The following is a 25,286-nucleotide window of genomic DNA, read 5'->3' on the forward strand; positions in this document are numbered from 1 at the left end:
AAAACAAGGTGCGTCATCATTGCACGAAAACCCAAGTGAAAGTCGCACCTCCGTGGCATGCAGCCATGGGACTAAGCTAAAGGGACTAGGCTGGTCCCCTAAATGTTCCCTTGGTGCCTCCTTCCCAAAGCCCAGGAAACTTCTGCCCAGCTTAGGAAGGGAGGTGCAAAGCTCTGATGGGTCCAAGATCCATTCTGCCATCTTCCCAAAGCCCACCCGGCTTTTGGAAGTAGGCAGGAGGGCCCCGACATCCTGTCAGAGCCCTGGCAACTCTTTCGTAAAGCCTGGGAAGCTTCTGACTGGCTTAGGGATGGAGGCTCGATGCTCAAGTGTGTGGCGTCAGGACATCACAAGATCACATGCATGACATCACCCCCACTCGCAAGCCGGCACCTCTGGCCCTAACTGTTTCCCTATGAAAAGTTTCCCTGTACGCCACCGTCGCACCTCTTGACCCAGGAGCTGCTTCTCCTATCCCAGATTTGCAAGAAAGGGCTGCGGCTTCTCAGTGGTGAAGGCACCCTGCACATGCTCAGAGGACTCATGTTGCCTCTTAAGCTGAGGTTCAGTAGCCTTTCAAGGCACAGTTCAAGCAGAGATGCAAAGAGTTAGAATGGCTCATGCAAGGCTCTGATGAGGATCAGGGGTGCCAGCTTGGATAAAATATTGGGTGCCATAATCAATGGCACACACACCATTTGAATGGCAATGCCCATTAACTTGGGTGTGTGTGTGTGTCCCGGCCCCCTCAAATATTTTACTGGGGGGTCCAAAGACCCCTTGACCCCTAGGAGTTGGCGCCTATGACGAGGATGGTATTGAGGTGGGATTTGAAGTAGGAATGGGGCAGAGTTCTACTCCAACCGCAATCCTGCTTGGACATGGGGATTCAGCCCAGGATGGAAATATTTCTGTTATGGCCTCAGGACCTGCCTTATTCTGACAGGTTGCAGGCCCATTTCAGGGTATAGAAACCACAAGCAAATAACAATGAATGCTCAAATCAAAATGAGTGTGTGTGTGTGTGTGTGTGTACATATATGTGCATATATACATATGTGTGTGACTGTATGTAAACTGTATATACACATATACACATATACACATGCACACACACTGTTTACAGAGCCATTTGATGGCTCAAAGAAACTGTTTTTTGGCAACCCAGAGATCCCTGGTCGAGACGATGCTGTCAATTGCTTTATAATGTTTTTATAATGTTAACTGGCTTTGGAATATTATGATTAACATCTATGTCCATAGCACTATAAATATACATGACTCTGTACATTATTATTTTTTAAAATCTACTCTGAAGAGCGTACAGTCTAAAATGATGAATAAACAATACTATAAAACCAATGGTTTGAAATGCACAACTCACAAGCCAACATTTTAACTGTTTTTATTAGGCTTTTTTTTTTAAAAAAAATTGTGTATTGACATGTTTGCTGCCCTGGGCTCCTTCAGGAGGAAGGGCAGGATATAAATTTAATGAATAAATAAAGATGACATACTCGAACCTCTGGGCAAACTTTGTGCCAGCAAATCAGGATGAACATTCAATAAACAGGTCAGGGTCCCTTAGGCTCCGCGATCCATTTTGGAATCTGCGATGGAGCGAAATTTCATCCACTCAGCTCCCTGACCAAAAATGTTGTCCTAATTTGTCTGAGGAACAGATTGTGGGAGCCTGTTCTTCTAGGAATTCGGGGTAGCGCTAGCAAGCATAAGGCGTGAGGAAATGCGGGAAGGGGCAAAAGAGGCCAGGGAGCAGATGAAAAATGTGGGGTGGGGGAGGAAATGAGAGGTGGGGAGCCTGCGTTTTGGGGCAGCGTGACTAGATGGGAGGAACGCCTGGGCTCTCACAGATTGCGGAGTCAGAAGCGCCGGAGGAAGAAGATATTTAAAGGGCTCCCATGGTTCAAAAGAAATGATTTAATTACACACACATAATGATCAGCGTGTGTCGCTGGTATTTACCCAGCATGAGAAAAGGAGGATGGAACGGAAATCAGCCAAAGATAGATGCGAGCTGTTAATTAACAATGTTGGACCGTGTTTCCTCTCTCTCTCTTAGAAAGGAAGAATGAAAAGGCCTTGCTAAATCAGAAGTGGAAGGATGCAAAAGAGAATGCTCTGGGTTTTGTACATTCCAGGTGCAGGGGGTGAAGCCGGCTCTACCGTCGGACTAGGCGCAACAGCTGCCTCAAGTGGCGCTTTTGGGGTGCTGTCAAGAGAGGCAGACTGATCTGAGCCCGTTGAGAAGCAGTTCGGATGTGGGATTCATAGCCACCAGATCTGTTGATGGTCACTTGCTCAGGTGGTTTAGAAAAAGGGATAGACAAATTCACGAAGCAGCACTGGGGATAATAATAATAATAATAATAATAATAATAATAATAATAATAATAATAATAATAATTTATTATTTATACCCCGCCCATCTGGCTGGATTTCCCCAGCCACTCTGGGCGGCTTACAACAGAAAAATGAAATAAAACAATTAAACATTAAAAGCCTCCCTAAACAGGGCTGCCTTCAGATGTCTTCTAAAAATCTGGTGAAGCTGAGGCTCCAATACTTTGGCCACCTCATGAGAAGAGAAGAATCCTTGGAAAAGACCCTGATGTTGGGAAAGATTGAGGGCACTAGGAGAAGGGGACAACAGAGGACAAGATGGTTGGACAGTGTTCTCGAAGCTACGAGTTTGACCAAACTGCGGGAGGCAGTGCAAGACAGGAGTGCCTGGCGTTCTGTGGTCCATGGGGTCACGAAGAGTCGGACACGACTAAACGACTAAACAACAACAAAATCTGGTAGCTGTTTTTCTCTTTGACATCTGATGGGAGGGTGTTCCACAGGACAGGCGCCACCACCGAGAAGGCCCTCTGCCTGGTTCCCTGCAACTTGGCTTCTCGCAACGAGGGAACCATCAGAAGGCCCTCGGTACTGGACCTCAGTGTCCGGGCAGAACGATGGGGGTGGAGACGCTCCTTCAGGTATACTGGACTGAGGCCATTTAGGGCTTTAAAGGTCAGCAACAACACTTTGAACTGTGCTCGGAAACGTACTGGTCCCCCAGTTGTCGCTGAATTACAACTCCCTTCAGCGCTAAACAAGTGTGGTCCATGACTAGAGATGATGGGAGTTACAGTTCAGCAACCTCTGGAATGTGATAAGATCCCTACACCTGGTCTAGAATCCTTCCCTCCTTTTCTAGGGGGCTCTAGCTAAAACTGTCCTGTCCTCACACAGTAGGGGAGCTATTGGCAGAGTCAGGGGGATACTGAGGGTTGTAGAAGTACAAAATATATCCACTGGAAAAAATAAAAAACCAGAAAGGGAGAGGAAACTAAAAACAACAGCAGTCCAATGGGGGCTGAGCATCTTTGGCGGCCACAGAATGCAATCTGACTGCTGGGGGGCAGGAAGAAAACAATATTGGCAGGGGAAGGAATGGAATGGAGTATTCTGAACAGGAGCATTTCACACTGCAACATTTTGCTGCAGGTCCCAATAGCTAATACCAGTTAGCCATGTTCACAGAGTAGAACCTCTGAATACCAGGGGTGCCGGGGACAAACAACAGGGGAGGACTGCTGCCCTCATGCCCTGCTAATGTCATAATAAAAATCATGCCAGTATTGATCATGCCAGGAATCACAGGTAAAATTAACAAAGTTAGACGGCACTTCAGCCTCTCTCTCTCTCTCTCTCTCTCTCTCTCTCTGTGTGTGTGTGTGTGTGTGTGTGTGTGATTTTACTCCTCAAAGACAAGAGACAGATATGTTGATAGATATATTTAGTAGCAATATACAATAATTTTCCCCATGTTGAACTGAAGGCTGTAAGATACCCATGTGGTCCTTTGTGTGATGGACTTATATAAAGGGAATATGTCATGGAAAGTTCTGCTATGGAAATATTAACCATTAACACCTAGGTTTTGTATTGCTGAAGTTAATCCCACCTGTTTTCAGCTTAGAACATTCAGTTCACGTTCATTTGCAATGTAAAACAAACAAATAGAAAATTTCACCAAAATTCCAATAAAGTCAAACATTTGGTGAAGTTTTAGAAGTGGCCAGAGGCATCGTTATGTATGAAGAATGACCACAGCCAATAACTCTGGGCTCAAAACGTTGAGCCCAGAATTGTACCTTTCAGAACTACTGGGGTAGCCTTAAGATTAAGCTGTATACACAAGTTGCCCAAAGGAATTAAGTTGTGGTTTAAGTACATGTCTCCATACATATGGAAAGTAATCTGATAGGGAACCCTACAATAAGTTCCTGCGTTGATCTCAAGAAGGAGCCTGAGGGACAAGACAGGTTGGTTGTCATGGCACCAAGAAAAACTCCTCAAGAGCCACTTGCTCTGACAAGGGCTGGAGGTGAGCTGAGAACTTTCTCTTGTTTAAATTGGTTTTTCAAAGGTTCATTTGACTGGTAGCGGGCAGTGGGGGAGGGCACTCACCTGACCTCCAGTCACCCAGGTCACTATTGCAAATCGGAAGCAGGAGGCAGCAGTGAGCTTGGTGCAGTGCAAACACACTGGCAGGAGGGCCAGATCTCTGCCACCGCGTTTGCACTGTGCCTACCTCACTGCTGTTTCACCACCCCAGTATGTAGCAATAAGTCATGTGACCAGAGGTCAAGGGGAGCACTGCTGCCCCACCTCACTGACCAACACTTCAGAGGTCTGCCAGGTTCAGATGTGAATATGGCAATTCACTGCTCCAAACCTAGTAAGCTCCCCCTCTTCTCCATTGTACACACGTCTCTGGAGCAGAGGTTCCCAAACTTATTTGGCCTACCGCCCCCTTCTCAGAAATAAAAAAATTACTCATGCCCCCCAAGGATATCTCCCTTCTTTGAGCCAACAAGCTGAAAGATGTTGTGACAAATTTGCGTTCTTTTATGCATGATGTGCATCAAATACATTGTGCAACATGCTCGCCTGCCAATACTTGTTTGTTAAGCCCCGCTGGTAGACTTTTAAAATATTTATAATTTATTAAGGTGATTTCACTTAAAGGAAATAAAGTGATGCAGAAAATAAAGAAGGAAAAGTGGGGGGGGGGAAACAACAGCAACAAAGATACATATAAAAGCGAAAATATACAAAAAGAGAGAGCAATATATGATATTCCCATACGTTATTGTCTATATTGGTATAGTGTTATTGTCCTAATGCTTATGTAAATGTTAAAAGCCCACTATATTTCATATACACTCATTCCAAATGTTACCGTATCTATCCATACAGAGTCTGTGCCTGTAAGCAGTCCGTTCAACAATCGCCAGTGATGTTGTATCCATTGGCTGAAGGGTAAATGTAAAGGGACCCCTGACCATTAGGTCCAGTCATGACTGACTCTGGGGTTGCGGCGCTCATCTCACATTATTGGCTGAGGGAGCCGGCGTACAGCTTCCAGGTCATGTGGCCAGCATGACAAAGCTGCTTCTGGGTAACCAGAGCAGCACACGGAAACACCGTTTACCTACCTTCCTGCCGGAGTGGTACCTATTTATCTACTTGCATTTTTGACGTGCTTTCGAACTGCTAGGTTGGCAGGAGCTGGGACCAAGCAACGGGAGCTCACCCCGTCATGGGGATTTGAACCGCCGACCTTCCGATCGGCAAGCCCTAGGCTCTGTGGCTTAACCCACAGCGCCACCCACGTCATATCTTTATTTCTCCAATTCCTCAATATCAATCTCTTGGCCACCATTAGGCACAGAAAATCCATTTCCGTTGGTGGACTTGACCACTGATCAGTTATTACTTGCATTTTGTGTGTTTATTTGGAAAATAATTACAGTACTACGACTTTAACTCTATGTTACGTCATTTGTTGTTGTTGTTTAGTCGTTTAGTCGTGTCTGACTCTTCGTGACCCCATGGACCATAGCACGCCAGGCACTCCTGTCTTGCACTGCCTCCCGTAGTTTGGTCAAACTCATGTTCGTAGCTTCGAGAACACTGTCCAACCATCTTGTCCTCTGTCGTCCCCTTCTCCTAGTGCCCTCAATCTTTCCCAACATCAGGGTCTTTTCCAAGGATTCTTCTCTTCTCATGAGGTGGCCAAAGTATTGGAGCCTCAGCTTCACGATCTGTCCTTCCAGGGAGCACTCAGGGCTGATTTCCTTAAGAATTGATAGGTTTGATCTTCTAGCAGTCCATGGGACTCTCAAGAGTCTCCTCCAGCACCATAATTCAAAAGCATCAATTCTTCGGCGATCAGCCTTCTTTATGGTCCAGCTCTCACTTCCATACATCACTACTGGGAAAACCATAGCTTTAACTATACGGACCTTTGTCGGCAAGGTGATGTCTCTGTTTTTTAAGATGCTGTCTAGGTTTGTCATTGCTTTTCTCCCAAGAAGCAGGCGTCTTTTAATTTCGTGACTGCTGTCACCATCTGCAGTGATCAAGGAGCCCAAGAAAGTAAAATCTCTCACTGCCTCCATTTCTTCCCCTACTATTTGGCAGGAGGTGATGGGACCAGTGGCCATGATCTTGGTTTTTTTGATGTTGAGCTTCAGACCATATTTTGCGCTCTCCTCTTTCACCCTCATTAAAAGGTTCTTTAATTCCTCCTCACTTTCTGCCATCAAGGTTGTGTCATCTGCATATCTGAGGTTGTTGATATTTCTTCCGGCAATCTTAATTCCTGCTTGGGATTCATCTAGTCCAGCCTTTCACATGATGAATTCTGCATATAAGTTAAATAAGCAGGGAGACAATATACAACCTTGTCATACTCCTTTCCCAATTTTGAACCAATCAGTTGTTCCATATCCAGTTCTAACTGTAGCTTCTTGTCCCACATAGAGATTTCTCAGGAGACAGATGAGGTGATCAGGCACTCCCATTTCTTTAAGAACTTGCCATAGTTTGCTGTGGTCGACACAGTCAAAGGCTTTTGCATAGTCAATGAAGCAGAAGTAGACATTTTTCTGGAACTCTCTAGCTTTCTCCATAATCCAGCGCATGTTTGCTATTTGGTCTCTGGTTCCTCTGATGTTACGTCATAGTAAGCATCATTACACAACAGATGAAATATTTCCGAATGGCTTTTCAAAATTCTCTTATTTCTTTATGCTTCCACACACACACCCCATTGCACTTCTGGCCCCCCTGGATCGTTCCAGCACTCCCCCGCCCTGGAGGTGGTATTACCCACTTTGAAAAACACTGCTCTAGCGAGACATCAGGTGGTTCTATGCATTTTCCTCCGTTTTCAGTAGTGGCACAGCCTAGCCTAGGTCTGACATAAAGTACATTGCTTTTGGAACACTAGTGCACTGGTTTGCTTAAAGCAAGTTAACCGCCGCAGAAGCCTCCCAGACCTTTTCATCTAATTAGCTTTTTGTGTAAATGCCATTGTTCTCTATAGCGACTTGAGATTTACTTTTTGCTTACATAAAGCAAACTAGCGCAAACTTGATGTTAACTCGCAAGCAAGTTGATTTAGAAGCTGACCTCTGCAGTTTCTTAATGGCAGCATTTCCTACAGAGGATTTGTTTTGAGCTTGGCATGTTTGCTGCTGTGGCCAAAGCTCTGCTATACAGCTGCACTTTGGATCCCAAACGCCTTGGTACTTGTCCGTTTTGGCTCCCGAATGCCACAAACCCGGAAGTGAGTGTTCCAGTTTACGAATGTTCTTTGGAACCCGAACGTCTGACGGGGCTTCCGATTGGCTACAGGAGCTTCCTGCAGGTAGTCGGAAGCCGTGCTTTGGTTTCCGAATGTTTTGGAAGTTGAACGGAGTTCTGGAACTGATTCCGTTCGACTTCCGAGGTACCACTGTATATACAAAGGCAGTACAGTCATACCATATGTTACGAATGCTGCGGGTTGCGTACGACACGGGATATGTACGCGCCAAAACCGGAAGTACCGGAACAGGTTACTTCCAGGTTCGGCGGTTCGCGCATGCGCAGATGCGACAAATGATGTCATGTGCAGAAGCGCCGAATCACGCCACGCACATGCGCAGACGCAGCACTTCATGTTGCGTACTGCTCATGTTGCGTACGGGGCTCCGGAACAGATCCTATACGCAACATGAGGTACCACTGTATTTATCTTCACGTGAAAAGATCAGTACACTGCTGTTCTGCACCATTGTAGCCCAAATTCTGCACCATAGAAAGCTGAAGGTACAGTGTACATTATGCACATAAGACCAAAGGCTTCTTTTCCATCATTTATTCTGCTGCTTCTTTTCATGGGGACAGAGGAATCTGCCTTATACTATACTGAGTCAGACAATGGGTCCACGCAGCTTCAGTATTGTTTACACCACTGGTCTTCAACTGGTAAATGTCTTCAGCTGGTGGGTCACAGCCTGATCCAAGGTGGGCTGCAACAGGAGCACTAGATTAAGTAGTATGTCACCCAAATGTATGTTTGGCTTAAATGTGAGCCCTGGGCCTGAAAAGGCTGGAGATGTCTGGTCTATACTGACTAGCAACAGCAGGATTTCAGACTGGAGACATTCACAGCCAACTAGAGATGTGTGTGTGCATATTTTGAACCCAGTACCACCAGTGAGTGCTGCGCCACTGAGCCATGGTCTCTGAAGAGCTGCGCAGAGAACTGCAACCCTGCCTCTTGACTACCGGGGGCCCTTTTTCTTTTCTATTTTTGCCTTTGCCACAAATACATCTTGCCCCAATCAAAACTTGACCAATTTTACACCCTGCTGCAAACGTTGCTGGGCAGCTGATTCCACTCTGGTCCCCCTCAAAGCTTTCCTGGCACCCCTGCTTCCTTGCACCAACTGGCCTGCAAGCCTGGGAGAACCTCCCAAGCTGGTTCCTGTCACACGGCTCCCGATTTGTAGCACACACAGACCACCACCACCTTCCTAGAGAGAACAACAAACCATCCTGTCCCTGCTCATTGCAGGCTTCGTGCCCAATGTTCATCGCAGCACACAGGCACCAACACACACTCCTCGGGCAAAAGGTGCTTAAATGCAGATTTGCACATTAAACCCCTGCTGTGCAGTGAAGGTACAGAGCAGCTGAAGGAGGCAGATGGGTCGGCAGAGAGAAGGGGGGATAATGCAGGGAGGCAGGAAGCAAAGGGGAAATGAGACACAGGAGGGATGCTGGAAAGAAGCACGAGGAAGGCAGGGGCAGAGAGGAAGAAGAGTGATGTTGGCTGAAAACGGTACTAGGCAACATAGCAGATTGAAGGGGGCAGGGTGGCGTGGAGACTCAGCCAGGCTATCCCTGTAGCAGCAAGGAAGAGAAGAAGAAGAAGAAGAAGAAGAAGAAGAAGAAGAAGAAGAAGAAGAAGAAGAAGAAGAAGAAGAAGAAGAAGAAGAAGAAGAAGAAGAAGAGGAAGAAGAAGAAGAGATCTGCAGGTTTCTTCAAAGAGAAAATACCCTATGTGCTTTTGAGCAGAGATTTTCGACAGCAGCAAAAATCTATGAAGTGATATAATAAACGGTCAATTTAATTGTGCCTAGAACATCATTCAGTTTTTTTTATTGTAAGGAACTTGAATGAATTTTCAATGGCAGGAGCTGCATTGAAAAGGAAGGAGGATGCTGGAGGATTAAACGAGTGTGTGCGAGACAAGATGTTTGAAACACGTTTTATAAATTAGCAAGAAACGTACTGCAATTAATCAAGGGTAAACAACAATAACCATTTGGCATATTACATTAACATCCCTTTATTCATTTGCACAAAAGTTTGCAAGCGTCGACAAGAAATTACGTTTCAGAAATTCACATATAGCCCCCCCAAGTGATCCAGGCTGCGTTCTTTCTTTTCAATGTTATTTCACATTTCTTTGGTTTTTAAAGATTAATGTGTTGCTGATGTTTACACATTTTGTACGAAGTGATGTAATGTGAGGAGTGTTTGTCGCATATGGTGACTTAGCTGTCAATATTATAGATTTCTATTATAGATTTTTGTCCTTGGTCAAAGAAGAAAGCTTTGAGAATTCCTCCTTCGGCAAAACTTTGAGAAGTCCTCTAGCTTTTGTTCTCCTTGCTAGTAAAGATTTGGTGCTCCAGCTTTGGCAGCAAAACACCAGGCAACAGCTGAAGTCCAATAGCATTTGGAGGGACACAGATACCTAATCTCTGACAACGGAGGCTGGTCCATTTGTATAAATGGGGCCGTGCCCCACCAACTTCAGCCAGCTGGTGGTCTGGTTGGACTGGTTGGATGCAGAGGAATGGTGGGAGGAACCAACTGGGGAAGGTTCAGAGCCCAGGGAGTGGTGGTGGGACAATGATTAGTGCTCAGAGGGAGAAGAGGGAGCAGGCTGGGAAGAGGAAGTGTTTGAAGATGAAGAGTAACAGGGCTTAGTGAGCAGGGAGGGTCTGTGGCAGAGAGAAGTCCAGAATTAGAGGCAGAAGCTGAAGCAGGAAAGTGAGATGAGGGAGGCCAAGAGGCAGAGAGGAGAGTCATGGGTGTCTCCCCCTCCTGCTGCAACAAGCTTTCCTCCCTGCGTGTCTCCCAAAACCAGAAGAGGCACAACAAGGGAGGAGGAGAGTTTAGCTGCACACAGGCACAGTCTCCGATCGCTTGAAGAAAGTCCTGGTGTGGAGGCATCTCGGCAACTGATTTTCATTGAAGAAGACCGCCGGAAATTAGTTGCTCTGCTCATTGGGCCTGACACTCAGCCAAGTCTGCAGAGGTCGTGTTTTTGCTAATAAAGACTTAACTCCACCTTTGAACTGAGCGATTCCTGACCTGCGGCAGGTATTAGCTAGCTCTTCCCGTCCTTGGCTCTGGTTCCGCCTACTGTGGGGCTCCCTGCCACCTGCCCCACCAGTCACAATGGGCACCAGACCCCACAGTCTGAGTCGTAACTATGGCACTGCTGTGTTACGTACAGCACCTAGCAATGCCACAGACACTTATGTGTTTCATAGAAGGTGATTTCAGGAGTTATGGGTATTTTTAGGGAGGGAGTTCTAGAGGTTGGGTGCTTCAGAAGAAAAGGCTGCTAGCTAATATTGTTATACATGAGATTAATTGGCAGTAGAGCTGTAAGGATCTTCCTTACCTGTGTGCTGTTGAGGTCACACTGGTGGGTGTTTGCAAACCATCCCTGTCCACTGGCACACTGGTTTATGTCAATCTTCTGGATTCTAACATCCATCCTCAGAACTCCCCTGGAACAGATAACACAAGAGGTTAGGCATGCAATGTAGGAGGCAGGAGTTAAAGGTAAGGTAAAGGACCCCTGGACAGTTAAGTCCAGTCAAAGGCGACTATGGGGTTGCGGCGCTCATCTTGCTTTCAGGCCGAGGGAGCCGGCGTTCGTCCACAGACAGCTTTCCGGGTCATGTGGCCAGCATGACTAAACCGCTTCTGGCACAACGGAACACCATGGCAGAAGCCAGAGTGCATTGAAAGCTGTTTACCTTCCCGCCGCAGCAGTACCTATTTATCTACTTGCACTGGCATGCTTTCGAATTGCTAGGTTGGCAGGAGCTGGAACAGAGCAATGGCAGCTCACCCCGTTGTGGGGGTTCAAACAGCCGACCTTCCGATCGGCAAGCCCAAGCGGCTCAGTGGGTTAGACTACAGCGCCACCCAACACCTGGGTCTTCTGCAGAGTCACAGGTCTGAGAGTTGCTACAGACACTGCCACAGCTGGCTGTAAATAACTGCTCCCATGTGTTATTTAATAACCTGTGCTCATGAGCAGGGAAATAATGTTTGATGTTGGGTCACACCATAAAACGTGGGAGAGTAAAGAGATGATTAAGACTATTCTTTATTGGGGAGCAAGGATTTAATCCAAACTATGTAGAACATGATGATGATGATTATGAAGAAGATGAAGATGATGATGATGATTCAAATATACAGACCCTTTCACAGCCTGAAGCCAGCATGGCCTGCCGCCCTAAGTGCTGAGGAGCAGGGACTGCAAACCATTTTGGGTCCATGTGTACATTTTTATTTTTAAGCAAGTGCCATGGACACTACCTCATCTGATCACTTCTCAGGGCCCTTTGTCAGATCAGTGTGTGTGCACGCGCATGTACACACACTCTATTTATTCCACGTAATCGTTGGCTCTAGTAGAATTAATCTGAGCCTTGAAAAGCACATAGAGCTGAGAGTGAAAGTGGAAAGAGTGTCACTTTTCCAACTTCCTGCTTCCGCTCTATGTGGTTCCTGCTTCCCACTCATAGCCAAGGGTCAGGGAATGGGGGGCTCAGAGGCTTCATACACTACAGAGAAAGACCTCAGGGGCACAATACCATACCCTCCAACATTTCTCCAATGTTAATAGGGACACCCTATTCCAAAATGATAATTTATACCCCACACATCTTAATGGGTTGCCTCAGGCACTCAGGGTAGCTTCCAACATATATAAAAAACATAATAAAACATGAAACATTTAAAAAACCAAAAACTTCCCTATACTGTACAGGATTGCCTTCAGACAGCCCGGGGGTCGGATAACTCCATACTCTCCAACATTTCTCCAATGAAAATAGGGACATCTTAATGAAAAGCAGCACATTCTGGGATCAAATCAGAAACCGGGACAGCTTCTCTAAATCAGGGACGTCCCTGGAAAATAGGATACTTGGAGGGTCTGCAATAGTGCTCACGGGGACCATGTTGGCAATCCCTGCTGTGGAGGTTGCTGTCCCATCCACACTGTTGGAGTAAGATTCAATGGTCAGTTTGAATGGTTTCTCTGTGATGAAGGGGTATGTGTCAGCTTGACCTTTGCCTCAGGAAGTGAAATGTGTTCTGTTAGCCGTGGAGATGAGGTTCTAAGAGACAAAGCATCATTTCCTTCCTTTCGAATAGCCTGTGCCCCCCCCATACATCTAGGGATAACGTCTCTCCAGGTAGAGGACACTTTGAACAAACTTCAACCCTGACAATCACTTCACGTTTTAAAAAGTTTGGGATGGAGAACCAGTGGCCCTCCAGATGTGGTTGGACTTGAATTCCCATCATTCCTGAGCACTGGCCATGCTGTCTGAGATGGATAAGGGCTGGAATTCATCAACATCTGGAGGGCCACAGGTCCTTGATTTGTGTGCCTAAACCTGGAGTTAAAGATTGCTTAAGCAGTTTCTCATTCCCCCCCCCCAATGAGGTTTCCACCGTTCCACATCAGCTTGCAATTAAAGGGGGAGGGAGGGAGTCCTCCTGAAATTTAATCAGCATTTTAGTCCAAATATAAAGGTAAAGGGACCCCTGACCATTTGGCCCAGCCGCGGACAACTCTGGGGTTGCAGCGCTCATCTCGCTTTACTGGCCAAGGAAGCCGGTGTACAGCTTCCGGGTCATGTGGCCAGCATGACTAAGCCGCTTCTGGCGAACCAGAGCAGCACATGGAAACACCGTTTACCTTCCCGCCGGAGCGGTCCCTATTTATCTACTTGCACTTTGACATGCTTTCAAACTGCTAGGTTGGCAGGAGCTGGGACCGAGCAACGGGAGCTCACCCCGTCTTGGGGATTCGAACTGCTGACATTCTGATCGGCAAGCCCCAGGCTCTGTGGTTTAACCCAGAGTGCCCCCCGCGTCCCAGTCCAAATATACCCTGGCATTAAAATGGCATTGGTATATGTGTTTTTATATTTTTTTATTTTGCCGTGAGCGTTTAACTTTTTTAATTGGTGCTTTGCTTTAATACTGGTCAATGACCGTAATAAAACAACTTGATCTTTGTGTGTGTGTGTGTGTGTGTGTATGTGTGTGTGTGTGTGTGTGTGTGATATATACACACATACATACATACACATATACATACATATACACGGTACTCATTTTTTGTCTGCAATTTTGAGTGATATACACATTCTTCCAAGGCACATTTCCTGTAATAGTTATGTTTTCCCTACTATAGGGTTGCCATCTTTCAAAAAACCAGGGCACCCCAAAAGTTGTTGAGCTTTCTTTAGGAGGACCCCAAAATTGCCCCCCCCCGATCCAAAGAAGTTGCCTAAGATCCAGGACAAAGTGCCACATTTCAGAAATCCCCCTGGACTTCATTTTTAATGTACATTTTACGCTAAAATAATTTTTTTTGCACAGGTTACTTGGCTGGAGAACTGTATTTGCAAAAGAAGAAGAAGAAGAAGAAGAAGAAGAAGAAGAAGAAGAAGAAGAAGAAGAAGAAGAAGAAGAAGAAGAAGAATTTTATTCTTTGTCCCCTGCCATCTGACTGAGTTGCCTACAGAAACATAATAAAACATTAAACATTGAAAAACTTCCCTACACAGGGCTGGCTTCAGGTGTCTTCTAAAGGTTGTATAGTTACTTATCTCCTTGACATCAGAGAAGTACAAATTTGGAAGGGCGACTCTGATTCAGTTCACATATTGATTCAGGAAGCGCCAAGGAGGTTGGTTCGCCTTTAAATGGAACTTTCAAGGAATAACCTGCCCCTCTCTATAGACTAGAATCCACACCCTTAACTACATATAAATTCTGCAATTCAGAAACCTAAGAGTCACTGCCAGGGATGCAATTTCCTAGGAGCTGAAATGGATACATAACTAAGACGCATGAACAACATACTGTACATGCTCACAAGCGGCCTGGAGAGTTTGCCCTTTTCCAGATGGACCCAGGCTTTTTGCGCTTGCCTGAACTCTGGAACAGACAGATCTGAAGCAGCCAAACAGCGTCACCGCACGGGGAACGACCTGTTTGTTGATGATTTATGTACTACTGCACCAGCCAGCAGCTGTCGGTCAACGCACAGGGGGAGGGTGGACTTATCAGATATAGGACACTATGAAACACACACACAATTTCTCAACAGTGTGACTCGGTGGGGGGGGGAGCCTAAAAGGACTTATATATGGTGCAGAAAGAGCTTGCTCATTCAAAGGGTGAGAGTAGGCAGATAGGCAGATACATAGGCAGGCATGGGGTCGAGACTTAGAGGGACTGATGGTTCATCAGCATTCGACCACGAACAAATAAAGATTGTAAATAAGGAAGAGGTTTATTTTAGGTTAGAACTTTTTTTTTTTGGCAGTCCAAGGTGGGAAGGGGAAATAGTTTTTAAAAAGTAAAGGTAAACATACTTATTCATTTATTAAATTTGTATACCACCTTTCACCTGGAAACTACAACTAAGCCAGAATGTGGCGGCTAGACTGGTGACTGGGAGTAGCTGCCGAGTCCATATAACACCAGTCCTACATTGGCTCCCAGTATGTTTCTGAGCAACTGAACAACAGATTGGTTCAAAATTGGGAAAGGAGTACGACAAGGTTGTATATTGTCTCCCTGCTTATTTAACTTATATGCAGAATTCATCATGCGAAAGGCTGGACTAGATGAATCCCAAGCCGGAATTAAGATTGCCGGAAGAAATATCAACAACCTCAGATATGCAGATGACACAACCTTGATGGCAGAAAGTGAGGAGGAATTAAAGAACCTTTTAATGAGGGTGAAAGAGGAGAGCGCAAAATATGGTCTGAAGCTCAACATCAAAAAAACCAAGACCATGGCCACTGGTCCCATCACCTCCTGGCAAATAGAAGGGGAAGAAATGGAGGCAGTGAGAGATTTTACTTTCTTGGGCTCCTTGATCACTGCAGATGGTGACAGCAGTCACGAAATTAAAAGACGCCTGCTTCTTGGGAGAAAAGCAATGACAAACCTAGACAGCATCTTAAAAAGCAGAGACATCACCTTGCCGACAAAGGTCCGTATAGTTAAAGCTATGGTTTTCCCAATAGTGATGTATGGAAGTGAGAGCTGGACCATAAAGAAGGCTGATCGCCAAAGAATTGATGCTTTTGAATTATGGTGCTGGAGGAGACTCTTGAGAGTCCCATGGACTGCAAGAAGATCAAACCTATCCATTCTGAAGGAAATCAGCCCTGAGTGCTGCTCACTGGAAGGACAGATCGTGAAGCTGAGGCTCCAATACTTTGGCCACCTCATGAGAAGAGAAGACTCCCTGGAAAAGACCCTGATGTTGGGAAAGATTGAGGGCACAAGGAGAAGGGGAAGACAGAGGACGAGATGGTTGGACAGTGTTCTCAAAGCTACGAACATGAGTTTGACCAAACTGTGGGAGGCAGTGCAAGACAGGAGTCCCTGGGTACGCCCCTGTCTGAAGGGCTGTCTGACCCAAGTCCAGTTTAAATATTAAATATTAAATATTAAATATTAAATAAAGGAGAGCAGGAAGGGCTTAGACGTTGCCCGTCAATTTTGAGCAAAGGTGAAAAGGTAAGGTCAACGATGGTCTGCCAACCTAGCAATTTTGAGCAACATCTAGGCAGCGGACTGAGCAGACACTCAGGTCACCTGGCCACAATCTTCCCCGCTATCATGAAATGAATTATGTTTCTATTTCAATCAATTATAGTCATTATTTCAAAGTTTGCACCTATACATTTGAAGCGGCATGTGCAAATGTTATGCAGATAGATGCATTCTTCCTTTTGGAGAGGCATTTCCTTGTGTTCTCTTTAGCTACCCTGCTTGGAGAAGGGACCACAGTGTGGGAGGGCAGCTCTCTGCTCCTTTCACCCCTCTGTTCCCTCTCCTGTACTCCAAGAGACAGAGTGGTACTTGCTGGGGTGGTGAGGTCGCCCGAATGTGTCATCTGCTAGAGGTTCGCTGAGTGTATGGAACTGAATTCCTCCTGAAAACCCGACTGTGCGGGGGCATTGGGGGAAGGTAGGTTACTCTCTTCCCTTCATCCCAAACTGATGAGAGAGGCTCTGATTATAATTATTGCTGTTGGGCTGGAGTTCAGGGGCATGCTAAGACTGTGGACACAGAATGGCCACTGAAACTCATCCATGGCTACCAACTCCAATCTTTTAGCTGGAGGTGGGTAGTGCTCCAGGGGCGTACCCAGGATCAAAACTAGGGGGGGGGCAAGCCATGGTCATTCAGGGGCGGGGCAAGCCATGGTCATTCAGGGGCAGGGCCAAAGCACGGGAGGGGAGGGGCCACAAAGTGGGAATGTGGGCAGGGCTACGGAGCCCAGGTGAAACTGACTCCGGGAAGAGTGGCTTAGAGCCCCTCCGCCTCCTCCGCCTCCTGCTGCGAAGCCCCCTCCCCTTTCCGCGGCTTCTGTTGCCGCTGCAGCCCAAGCAGAAGTGGTGGCGGCATCTGCTGCGCACTCTGAGGGTGCGCCAACCCGGGAGCTGCTGAGGCGCCGCGCCGCCATGGGCTATGGTTGCAGCCGCCAGGAGCGGCCCATGTGCAGCCCTCAGAGTCGGGGCCAGCGGGGTTGGGCACGCCATTGGGCCGCGGCCGGCAGGAGCAGTAAGTGGCGGTGCTGCCGCCACCGGGGCTTGGCTGGGTTGGGTAGGGACACAGCTCCCGCGCTACCCTCACGCTGGAGCTCGAGGAGGGGGAGGGAGAAACGGAGAGGAGGAAGCCACTTCCCTGTCTCCATTGCTCCTCCTTTCCCTTTGCGCGAGTCCCTTCCTCCCAGCGGCGTCGCTAGCCTTTATGCGCGCGACGGACACCCCGCCCCCCCGGCGGGGTGCCTTCTGATTTGCTGCCCTGGGCAGCCAGAAGGCTAGCGACGCCGCTGTGCCTTGCTGAGCCGCTTCAGGCTCTTCTTGCGGGACTCCGACGCATCTCCAGCTCAGCTGCAGCAACTGTGAAGCAGGACGGTTTATTTTTATTTTTTTGCTTCTAGGGGGGCAGCTGCCCCCCTGCCCCATTCTGGGTACGGCCATGTAGTGCTCTACCTACCACTTAGCTAGGGGCTTTCCTCAAGGACCACATTTAATCCTGAGGTTAAACCACAGAGCCTAGGGCTTGCCGATCAGAAGTTCGGCGGTTCGAATCCCTGCGGCGGGGTGAGCTCCTGTTGCTCGGTCCCAGCTCCTGCCCACCTAGCAGTTCGAAAGCACGTCAAAGTGCAAGTAGATAAATAGGTACCGCTACAGCGGGAAGGTAAACGGCGTTTCCGTGCGCTGCTTTGGTTCGCCAGAAGCGGCTTGGTCATGCTAGCCACATGACCAGGAAGCTGTACGCCGGCTCCCTCGGCCAGTAAAGCATATTGAGCGCTGCAACCCCAGAGTCGGTCACAACTGGACCTAATGGTCAGGGGTCCCTTTACCTTTACCTTACTCCTTGTAGTAGGATGCCATGGTTTTGCAAAACCCATTCACATTATATCATTCTCCCTCTTAATTCTCAAATCCTTTAATAATCAGGCACTAGGCCCCTTGCCTTCTTCTCTATGGGCACAATTTGCATTCTGACCAAGCTGAGTAGAGCCCACTGACATGGGTTTTGGCCTACCGTATGCTTGGCCACTGCAATTTTTGCCATCCTCAGCAGGCAGCAAAAGCAGGAAGTTCACTACACCTTTCCGGGGCCAAAAAAGGTGGCTAATCATGGAGCTTCCATCAGTCCCACAGTGGGAAACGGCCAGGTATCTAACCTCCCACATCTCTGCCAGAAACTCTTAATTGGCCCTTTTACATGCAATAGCTTGGATTTTCAGGATTTTATACCAGGCGGATGCTGAGATATTAGCCGTGTCATTGTGGACATGTAAGATTTAAGGTCTCCAGCCTCCTCATTTAAAGATAAAGAGAAATACATTCATATAACCCAGCAGTGGTGAAATTGTTGTCCTCCGTACATTGTTTTAACTCCCATCATCCCCTGCCCAGCATGGCCAATGGTAAGGGATGATGGGAATTGTAGTCTAGCAACACCTGGAAGCACCACATTGATTCCTGATCTGGAGGGGCACAGGTTCTTCGTCTTTTCTTCCTGGGCTTTTTGGGGGGCTACTGAGTACTGGCTCTCAGCCCCAGAACCTCTTTGAAATCTTAAGTTCAACCCTATAACATGTGAGCTAATATTTTTTTAAGGGTTATTTTGAAGCCTTGGGCAGAGTTCCTTTCCCTCGCCTAAGCTCATTTCTCCCCAACACACACACAAAACTCTCTCTCTCTCTCTCTCTCTCTCTCTCTCTCTCTCTCTCTCTCTCTCTCTCTCTCTCTCACACACACACACACACACACACACACACACTCTCACACACAAACTCTCTCTCCCTCTCTCTCTCTCACACACACTCTCTCTCTCTCTCTCTCACACACACACACACTCTCTCTCTCTCTCTCTCACACACACACACACTCTCTCTCTCACACACACACAAACTCTCTCTCTCTCTCTCTCTCTCTCTCTCTCTCTCTCTCTCACACACACACACACACACACACACAAACTCTCCCCCCTCTCTCACACACACAAAAACACACACACACTCTCTCTCTCTCTCTCACGCACACACACACAAACAAACACACACTCTCTTTTGGGATTAGTGAGGACTGTCCAGGACAGAATACATGGTTGGTGAACATGAATGAACAGATCAGACTTGTAAAACAATATTGCAATAATACAATCATAAAACTTGTTCTGAGCAAGAATCCCCTTTAGGCAACTGGATAAGGAAGCTTTAGAAGTGTATCCCTGTTTCCCAAACCAGAAATCATTGACAAGCCAGGCTAATGGCAACTTTTGTGGACTATTAACTTTTGGGTCCTTCTCTGGGTATGTGGGGAGAAAAGGTGGCAGCAGCCTCTGAACAATGCATTTCGCTCCTTGCTGAGCAACGGCATCCCTGTACCTTGGCTCAAGGGACATTCCATCCAGGCTGGAGCCCCCAGCACGTTTACATGTTAAGGACCTGGGTGTTTACCCATGACAGCACTGTTGTAAAGGACAGCACTGATGCAGCAGTGCCTGGAGAAAAGATGGGGGTCGGTAGGCTTCCTGGGTCCTTGTTTCAAGGAACGCTTCCTTGTTCTATCTTTAAATTTAGTATTGCTAAATAAGGAACTGTTTCTCGATAGAAGGAATAGGCAGCAGGTCGGGCTTGGGGGGGGGGTGCTTGATAAATTTGATTCCGTTCACATCTAAAGACTGACCTGCTTAATTTGTACTTTCCAAAACAATAAACAGCACAGAATTTGCAGCTCTCCTAATTTTGCAGTGCAGTTCTCCAGACAAGCAATGTCTACCAAAATGCATATGCTAGGGTGGAGTGTGCAGATAAGTGCAAATCCTAGTGAAAACAGCAGAAAAAAGAGTATTATATATTAGGGGAAATCGCTTTGCCGAAAATGGGCATATTAGGAGCTTGCACTAAAAAAAGCTGGTGAATTTTCATGAGACTTAAACAATAAATAAATAGCAAAACGGATGTGAAATGTGGAGGGGGGAATTAGAAACCGAGAAAAACCGAAATGGACAGATTTGGCCATCCCTGGTGGCAGGCATAGAGGTGAGGGACTTTCTCTCCTCACTTCAGGCCCAGCTTCTGCTGTGTCAGAACAAATGGGCAGGTAGATGAGATAATGGCCCGGAGATCCCAGAGCTTAATTTGAGTCTGGCATCTCCAAGGCTTGCTCCCGGGAAATGGGAAATCATAGACACTAAACGAGCATTGAAATGCATTCTCTTTGTCCTTGAGAGCTGCCCACCAAAGCCTGGGCCTCAGCGCCCCTGGATCAGAGGGCTCCTTTTATTTCAGAACAACTCAACAAACCTTGGTCTGTCCGATATTCCCAGTTATATAGAGGTGAGCGCTGGTTACACAGTTGTGAAGAGAAGGCATGTCCCTTCTCTTTACACATGCTTTTGAGTACTCTTTATTCATTGTTGCTTTTTTATTTTCCTACACTTGAGATCAGCTTCTGGGGCAGACTTAAATCGTGTGTGTTTTCTTTTTAAAACCTTTGCAATATTATTGGAAGCCCCTGATGGGTTATGATTTTTCTTAATAAATATCACGCCCGGCCCAAACAAGGATATCGAACAACTTCTCCCCAGGTTAACCCTTCCAAGGCTTGCTGTCTACCCAATCCCTGCTTCTCCCACCCAACAACTGCATTGAAGTTTGGCTTTGTTTTTAAAGCTAGGAGATCAAATCAGGGATCTCCCGTGTCACACAAGTAGTTTGGTCCACAGCCTCACCCCTCCTCATCACCACCATCCTTCCCCGACTCACTTGAATTCTGGATTTAGATCAGGCTTGAGGCCGTAGAAGGAAGAGGAGAGAGTGACCATCCAGTTGGGCAGGAATTTCCCATCTTCACATTCCAGGAAAGGTGGCGACCACTTGATATGGCCGGTATCCATCACGTAACTATCTCCCTGGCTCCATTTGGGAGTGTCGAGGGTCTTGAGGTCGTTGGTGAGAATCCTCTTATAGAGCGACGGGGCCCTCTGGAAACGGAAAAAGTTGTACCACTCGTTTTCCCAAGTCAAATTCCTCAAGCTTTCTGCAGAGGCCGAGAGGTCTTGGAGCAAGATCTCGTTGTTTTCCTTGGTGGCCTGGAGCATCAGCTGGGGCTTGGAAGACACCGGGTGAGCATCGAAGGTCAGCACAGCTCTGTAAACCTGGGGGTCTCCATCCATAACACTTCGGACCAAGGCATGGTACCACTCAATGTCTTCCTTCACGCTGGACTCCCGGATGTCATTGGTCTGGAAGACCATGTTGAGGAAATTGGTGGCGTGGGCCAGGGTCTCGGTAGCACCGCGCAAGTAGGAACGCAAAGCTGGGGGAGGGCCAGAGGCCTTCCCTGTATCCCTCACCTCAAACCTCCGGGTACAGTTGCCTTGCAAGAGGTGCAGCGCCTTTCCAGAGTACAGGAAGGCCGCTGCCGCCTCTGACCCATCAGGATCAGTTTTATCCAAGTTAGGGGTAGGCACCCAAGTGAAAGTTGAAGCTGAAGAAGAAGAAGGTGAAAGCGGGGAGGGGGAGGGGGAGGAAGGCATCCATTCCTTTGCTTTTGGAGTCCTGGCCTTGGGTGGGGCTGACCGTTGATGCTGGAAGATCCCAGCGGCCCCCAGGAGCTCCAGGTGGAAACACCCAACCAGAAACCCCAACAAGCAGATCTCCATGGTTCAGCGAAAGGGCTCAGGAAACACCAGTCATCCGGCGGGGATCATTTCAGCCACGGGGAAGCCCTCCTGGGAAGTCCTGATGCGTCCGGCAGGGTTCTAGAGATCCTCAGGAAGTGGAGGGAGAAAACCACGAGAAGCAGCGAAGGAAGCCTGCCCATCTCCAAGAGGGGAACATCCCTAACTGGCATTGGCACATCTGCCAGAGAGTTCTCTGCCTCCCGCTTAGAATTTGCAGGACTTTTATTGCTCTCTTTCCGCCTCCCTTGGCCACTCTCGGTTCCTCGCTCTCTCTCTCTCTTGCTTCTGTCCTCCCTGGCTGGTGATGGAGCAGACGTCACTACAATATGAGCAGCTGCTGGCACGGGCTCCCCCCTTCTCCGTTCCCCTCCTCGGCTACTATTATATGCCTGGGCTTTTAAATCTCTGCAGATCTACACGCACACACGCACACATGCACGGTTCTATCAACAGCCTCACTTGCTAATGCTTGGAATGGAGAAATCCTGGGTAAGGCCAGAGAGAGACGAACGAGGGAGGGAGGGAGATGGAAAGGGAACAGTGTCTGTCGCTCTCTCTCTCTCTCTCTCTCTCTCTCTCTCTCTCTCTCTCTCTCTCTCTCTCTCTCTCTCTCGTCTCACTTTAGTTCCATTAGGGGATATAGGTCTGACAGTGATGCAAGCAACCAAATCCTGCATGGAGTGCCATGGCAACGGGAAATTTGTCTTCCCACCTCACCCCTCCCTTTCTCTCCCCTCCCCGCCTTTATTCGTGCCCCCCCTTTCCATTCATCAGCTTGACTAACACCATGATAGTCATTTATAAGGTCACCTACTGCCTACTGATGTTTGTATCATGCTGCTAGATATAATTAACTGTTCAAGCACCAGTGAAGGGTGGTGGAAGCGAAAAGGGTGGAAAACAAGGATGGAGAATTTTCAGACAGGGTGTTCTGTACTGTGGCTTTCTACATGTTGAGATGGAACAGGAGATGTGAAATAGAGGGGGGGGGATAGAGAGGGAGGGAAATATAGAATGGAGAGGGTGATTTGAAGGAGAGAGAAAGAGAGGAAGGAAGACAATCATGACCTAATCTGAGTCACAGTTTACTGGGGCTCAGCCCCCAGAACCCCCTTTTTAATCCAGTGTCTTGGCTCAGCTCTGGACCACATGGCCTTATAATAAAGAAAAGTACCCCTGAGCATACACAAAGTGCATTTTCATTACCATTGCAACAGAGTGCATTTTACATTCTTGTGGTATGCTTTTCAATAATAATAATAATAATAATAATAATAATAATAATAATAATAATAATAATAATAATTTATTATTTATACCCCGCCCATCTGGCTGGGTTTCCCCAGCCACTCTGGACGGCTTCCAACAGAAAAATGAAATAAAATAATCTATTAAACATTAAAAGCCTCCCTAAACAGGGCTGCCTTCAGGTGTCTTCTAAAAATCTGGTAGCTGTTTTTTTTGTTTGACATCTGATGGGAGGACATTCCACAGGGCGGGCGCCACCACCGAGAAGGCCCTCTGCCTGGTTCCCTGCAACTTGGCTTCTCGCAACGAGGGAACCGCCAGAAGGCCCTCGGTACTGGACCTCAGTGTCTGGGCAGAATGATGGGGGTGGAGAAGCTCCTTCATCAGTTGGATGTATCATTTTCCATCGCTTGTGCTATCACTTTGTCTAACTGTTTTTGCATACAATCCCTTTCTTTAACTGAGGGAAGGTGTGCCTTTATGCTGAGTCTTCACCATGCCTGCTTATCTTTTAACGCTGGTTGTCAATTAGTGCTGCTAATTCAATCTTGCCGAATCCTTCTGTTGTTCTCCATGGCCTTTTGCTTTGCAGTGAAACGAATTTTGCCTTGACTCACAAACGCCAGAGACAGTGTTAGAAACTGAGATATGAAAACCAGGAGCTAAATGACACCTTAAGCCTAGGTTATGGGTACAACAATGGAATGTCTAGACCAGGCATAGGCAAACTCGGACCTCCAGATGTTTTGGGACTACAATTCCCATCATACCTGACGACTGGTCCTGTTAGCTAGAGATCATGGGAGTTGCAGTCCCAAACCATCTGCCGGGCCGAGTTTGCCTATGCCTGGTCTAGGCACACTTTTTTTAATAACAAGAATACAAAATTGAAAATGATTGAACTGCAGCTAAATTATTATGTTCATTTTTCACATGGTCTAGTCCTTCCCCTGCCTACCCCCCTAATATTCTTCTCTTCTCCAGTCTTCAGAGAGTAGCTGGAAGTGGGGAGGCAGAAAAAAAAAGTCCTCCTTTCCTTCTACTCTGCAGTTTTAATCTGAAATCTTAGGCGCACTACTGCGCCCAGAGCTCAGAAACCGCTTGGGCTGTAATGAAATTCCCTGTTGTAAAATGCACCTAGAAGAATGGGAGTTTCGAACACTGGCTGGAGAAGGTGAAGGACATTTTCCAAGAGGAAGGGTGAGCTGGAAGGAGAAAGACCATGAGTGGAAGATAACAGGGCTGGCCCTACTTTAAGGTAAGGTGAGGTGCCCTGGGAAGTAGTAATGGCCATTGCCCCTCCATTGGAGGACAGATTTCTGCTTGCCACTTGGGCTGTCCTGTTGAACCTAAAGTAGTCTGCTGCCCTCTGGAGAAGTGGAGGATGTTATGCTGCCACCCGTATTTAGGTAAGATTCAACTGCCGGGCCGGGCTGCTTCTATACCCAGAACAGAGATGGGCAGGAATGTAAGAAAGTATTATTTTCCATTCCACCTTTGTTGCATGCAGTGCCGTTTTTGTCCTACCACATTTGCCTTCCACCAACAGCCTTATTACAGTCGTACCTTGAAAGTCCGCTTGACTTCCAAAACGTTTGGAAACCAAAGAACGGCTTCTGATTGGCTGCAGGAAGCTCCTGCAGCCAATTGGAAGCTGCGGAAGCCCCGTCGGACGTTCGGCTTCCAAAAATAGTTCGCAAACTGGAACAGTCACTTCCGGGTTTGCGGCATTCGGGAGCCAAAACGTTTGACAACTAAGCTGTTCGAAAACCAAGGTGTGACTGTATTTGTCTCGCTGTCCACTGTGGCAAAGTTACGCAAGTTACATCGTCTTCAGACACCCCGTTCATTTCAACACAAAGGACACACAGCGTAAATTGGGCAGGGTGGGGGAGAGAAACGCAGCCAATTACACGTCATTTGCAGACTGAAATTAGGCAACAACAGCAGTTAATACCATTTACAGTCTTTGGACACGGGACGAAGAACACGCACAATTTACACTCCCGTTTCTCGAAAGAGACAAAGAGCTGGAAACGAAACTGTCATTCCCTATTTGTGAATCAGATTGCAAGCAAAGGATTCCCCCTGCCCCGCTTCCCTTTAATTCATAT

General features: G+C 47.2%; 1 protein-coding gene across 1 annotated transcript in view; it reads right to left on the reverse strand.

The window, feature by feature from the left end:
• Positions 1 to 22,002, reverse strand: part of GPR179 (G protein-coupled receptor 179) — a 46,560-nt gene extending 24,558 nt beyond the window's left edge. Inside the window, exons 1-2 of the mRNA XM_088655629.1 lie at positions 21,005 to 22,002; positions 11,051 to 11,159 (exon numbers count right to left, since the gene is read on the reverse strand). Coding sequence (XP_088511755.1) covers positions 11,051 to 11,159; positions 21,005 to 21,903 — 1,008 coding nt within the window. The 5' untranslated portion in view covers positions 21,904 to 22,002. The remainder of the gene's footprint in view (positions 1 to 11,050; positions 11,160 to 21,004) is intronic.
• Positions 22,003 to 25,286: the final 3,284 nt, after the last annotated feature.

This window comes from Zootoca vivipara, chromosome 12 (genome assembly GCF_965207765.1).
Source record: "Zootoca vivipara chromosome 12, rZooViv2.hap1.1, whole genome shotgun sequence".
Taxonomy (NCBI): Eukaryota; Metazoa; Chordata; class Lepidosauria; order Squamata; family Lacertidae; genus Zootoca; species Zootoca vivipara.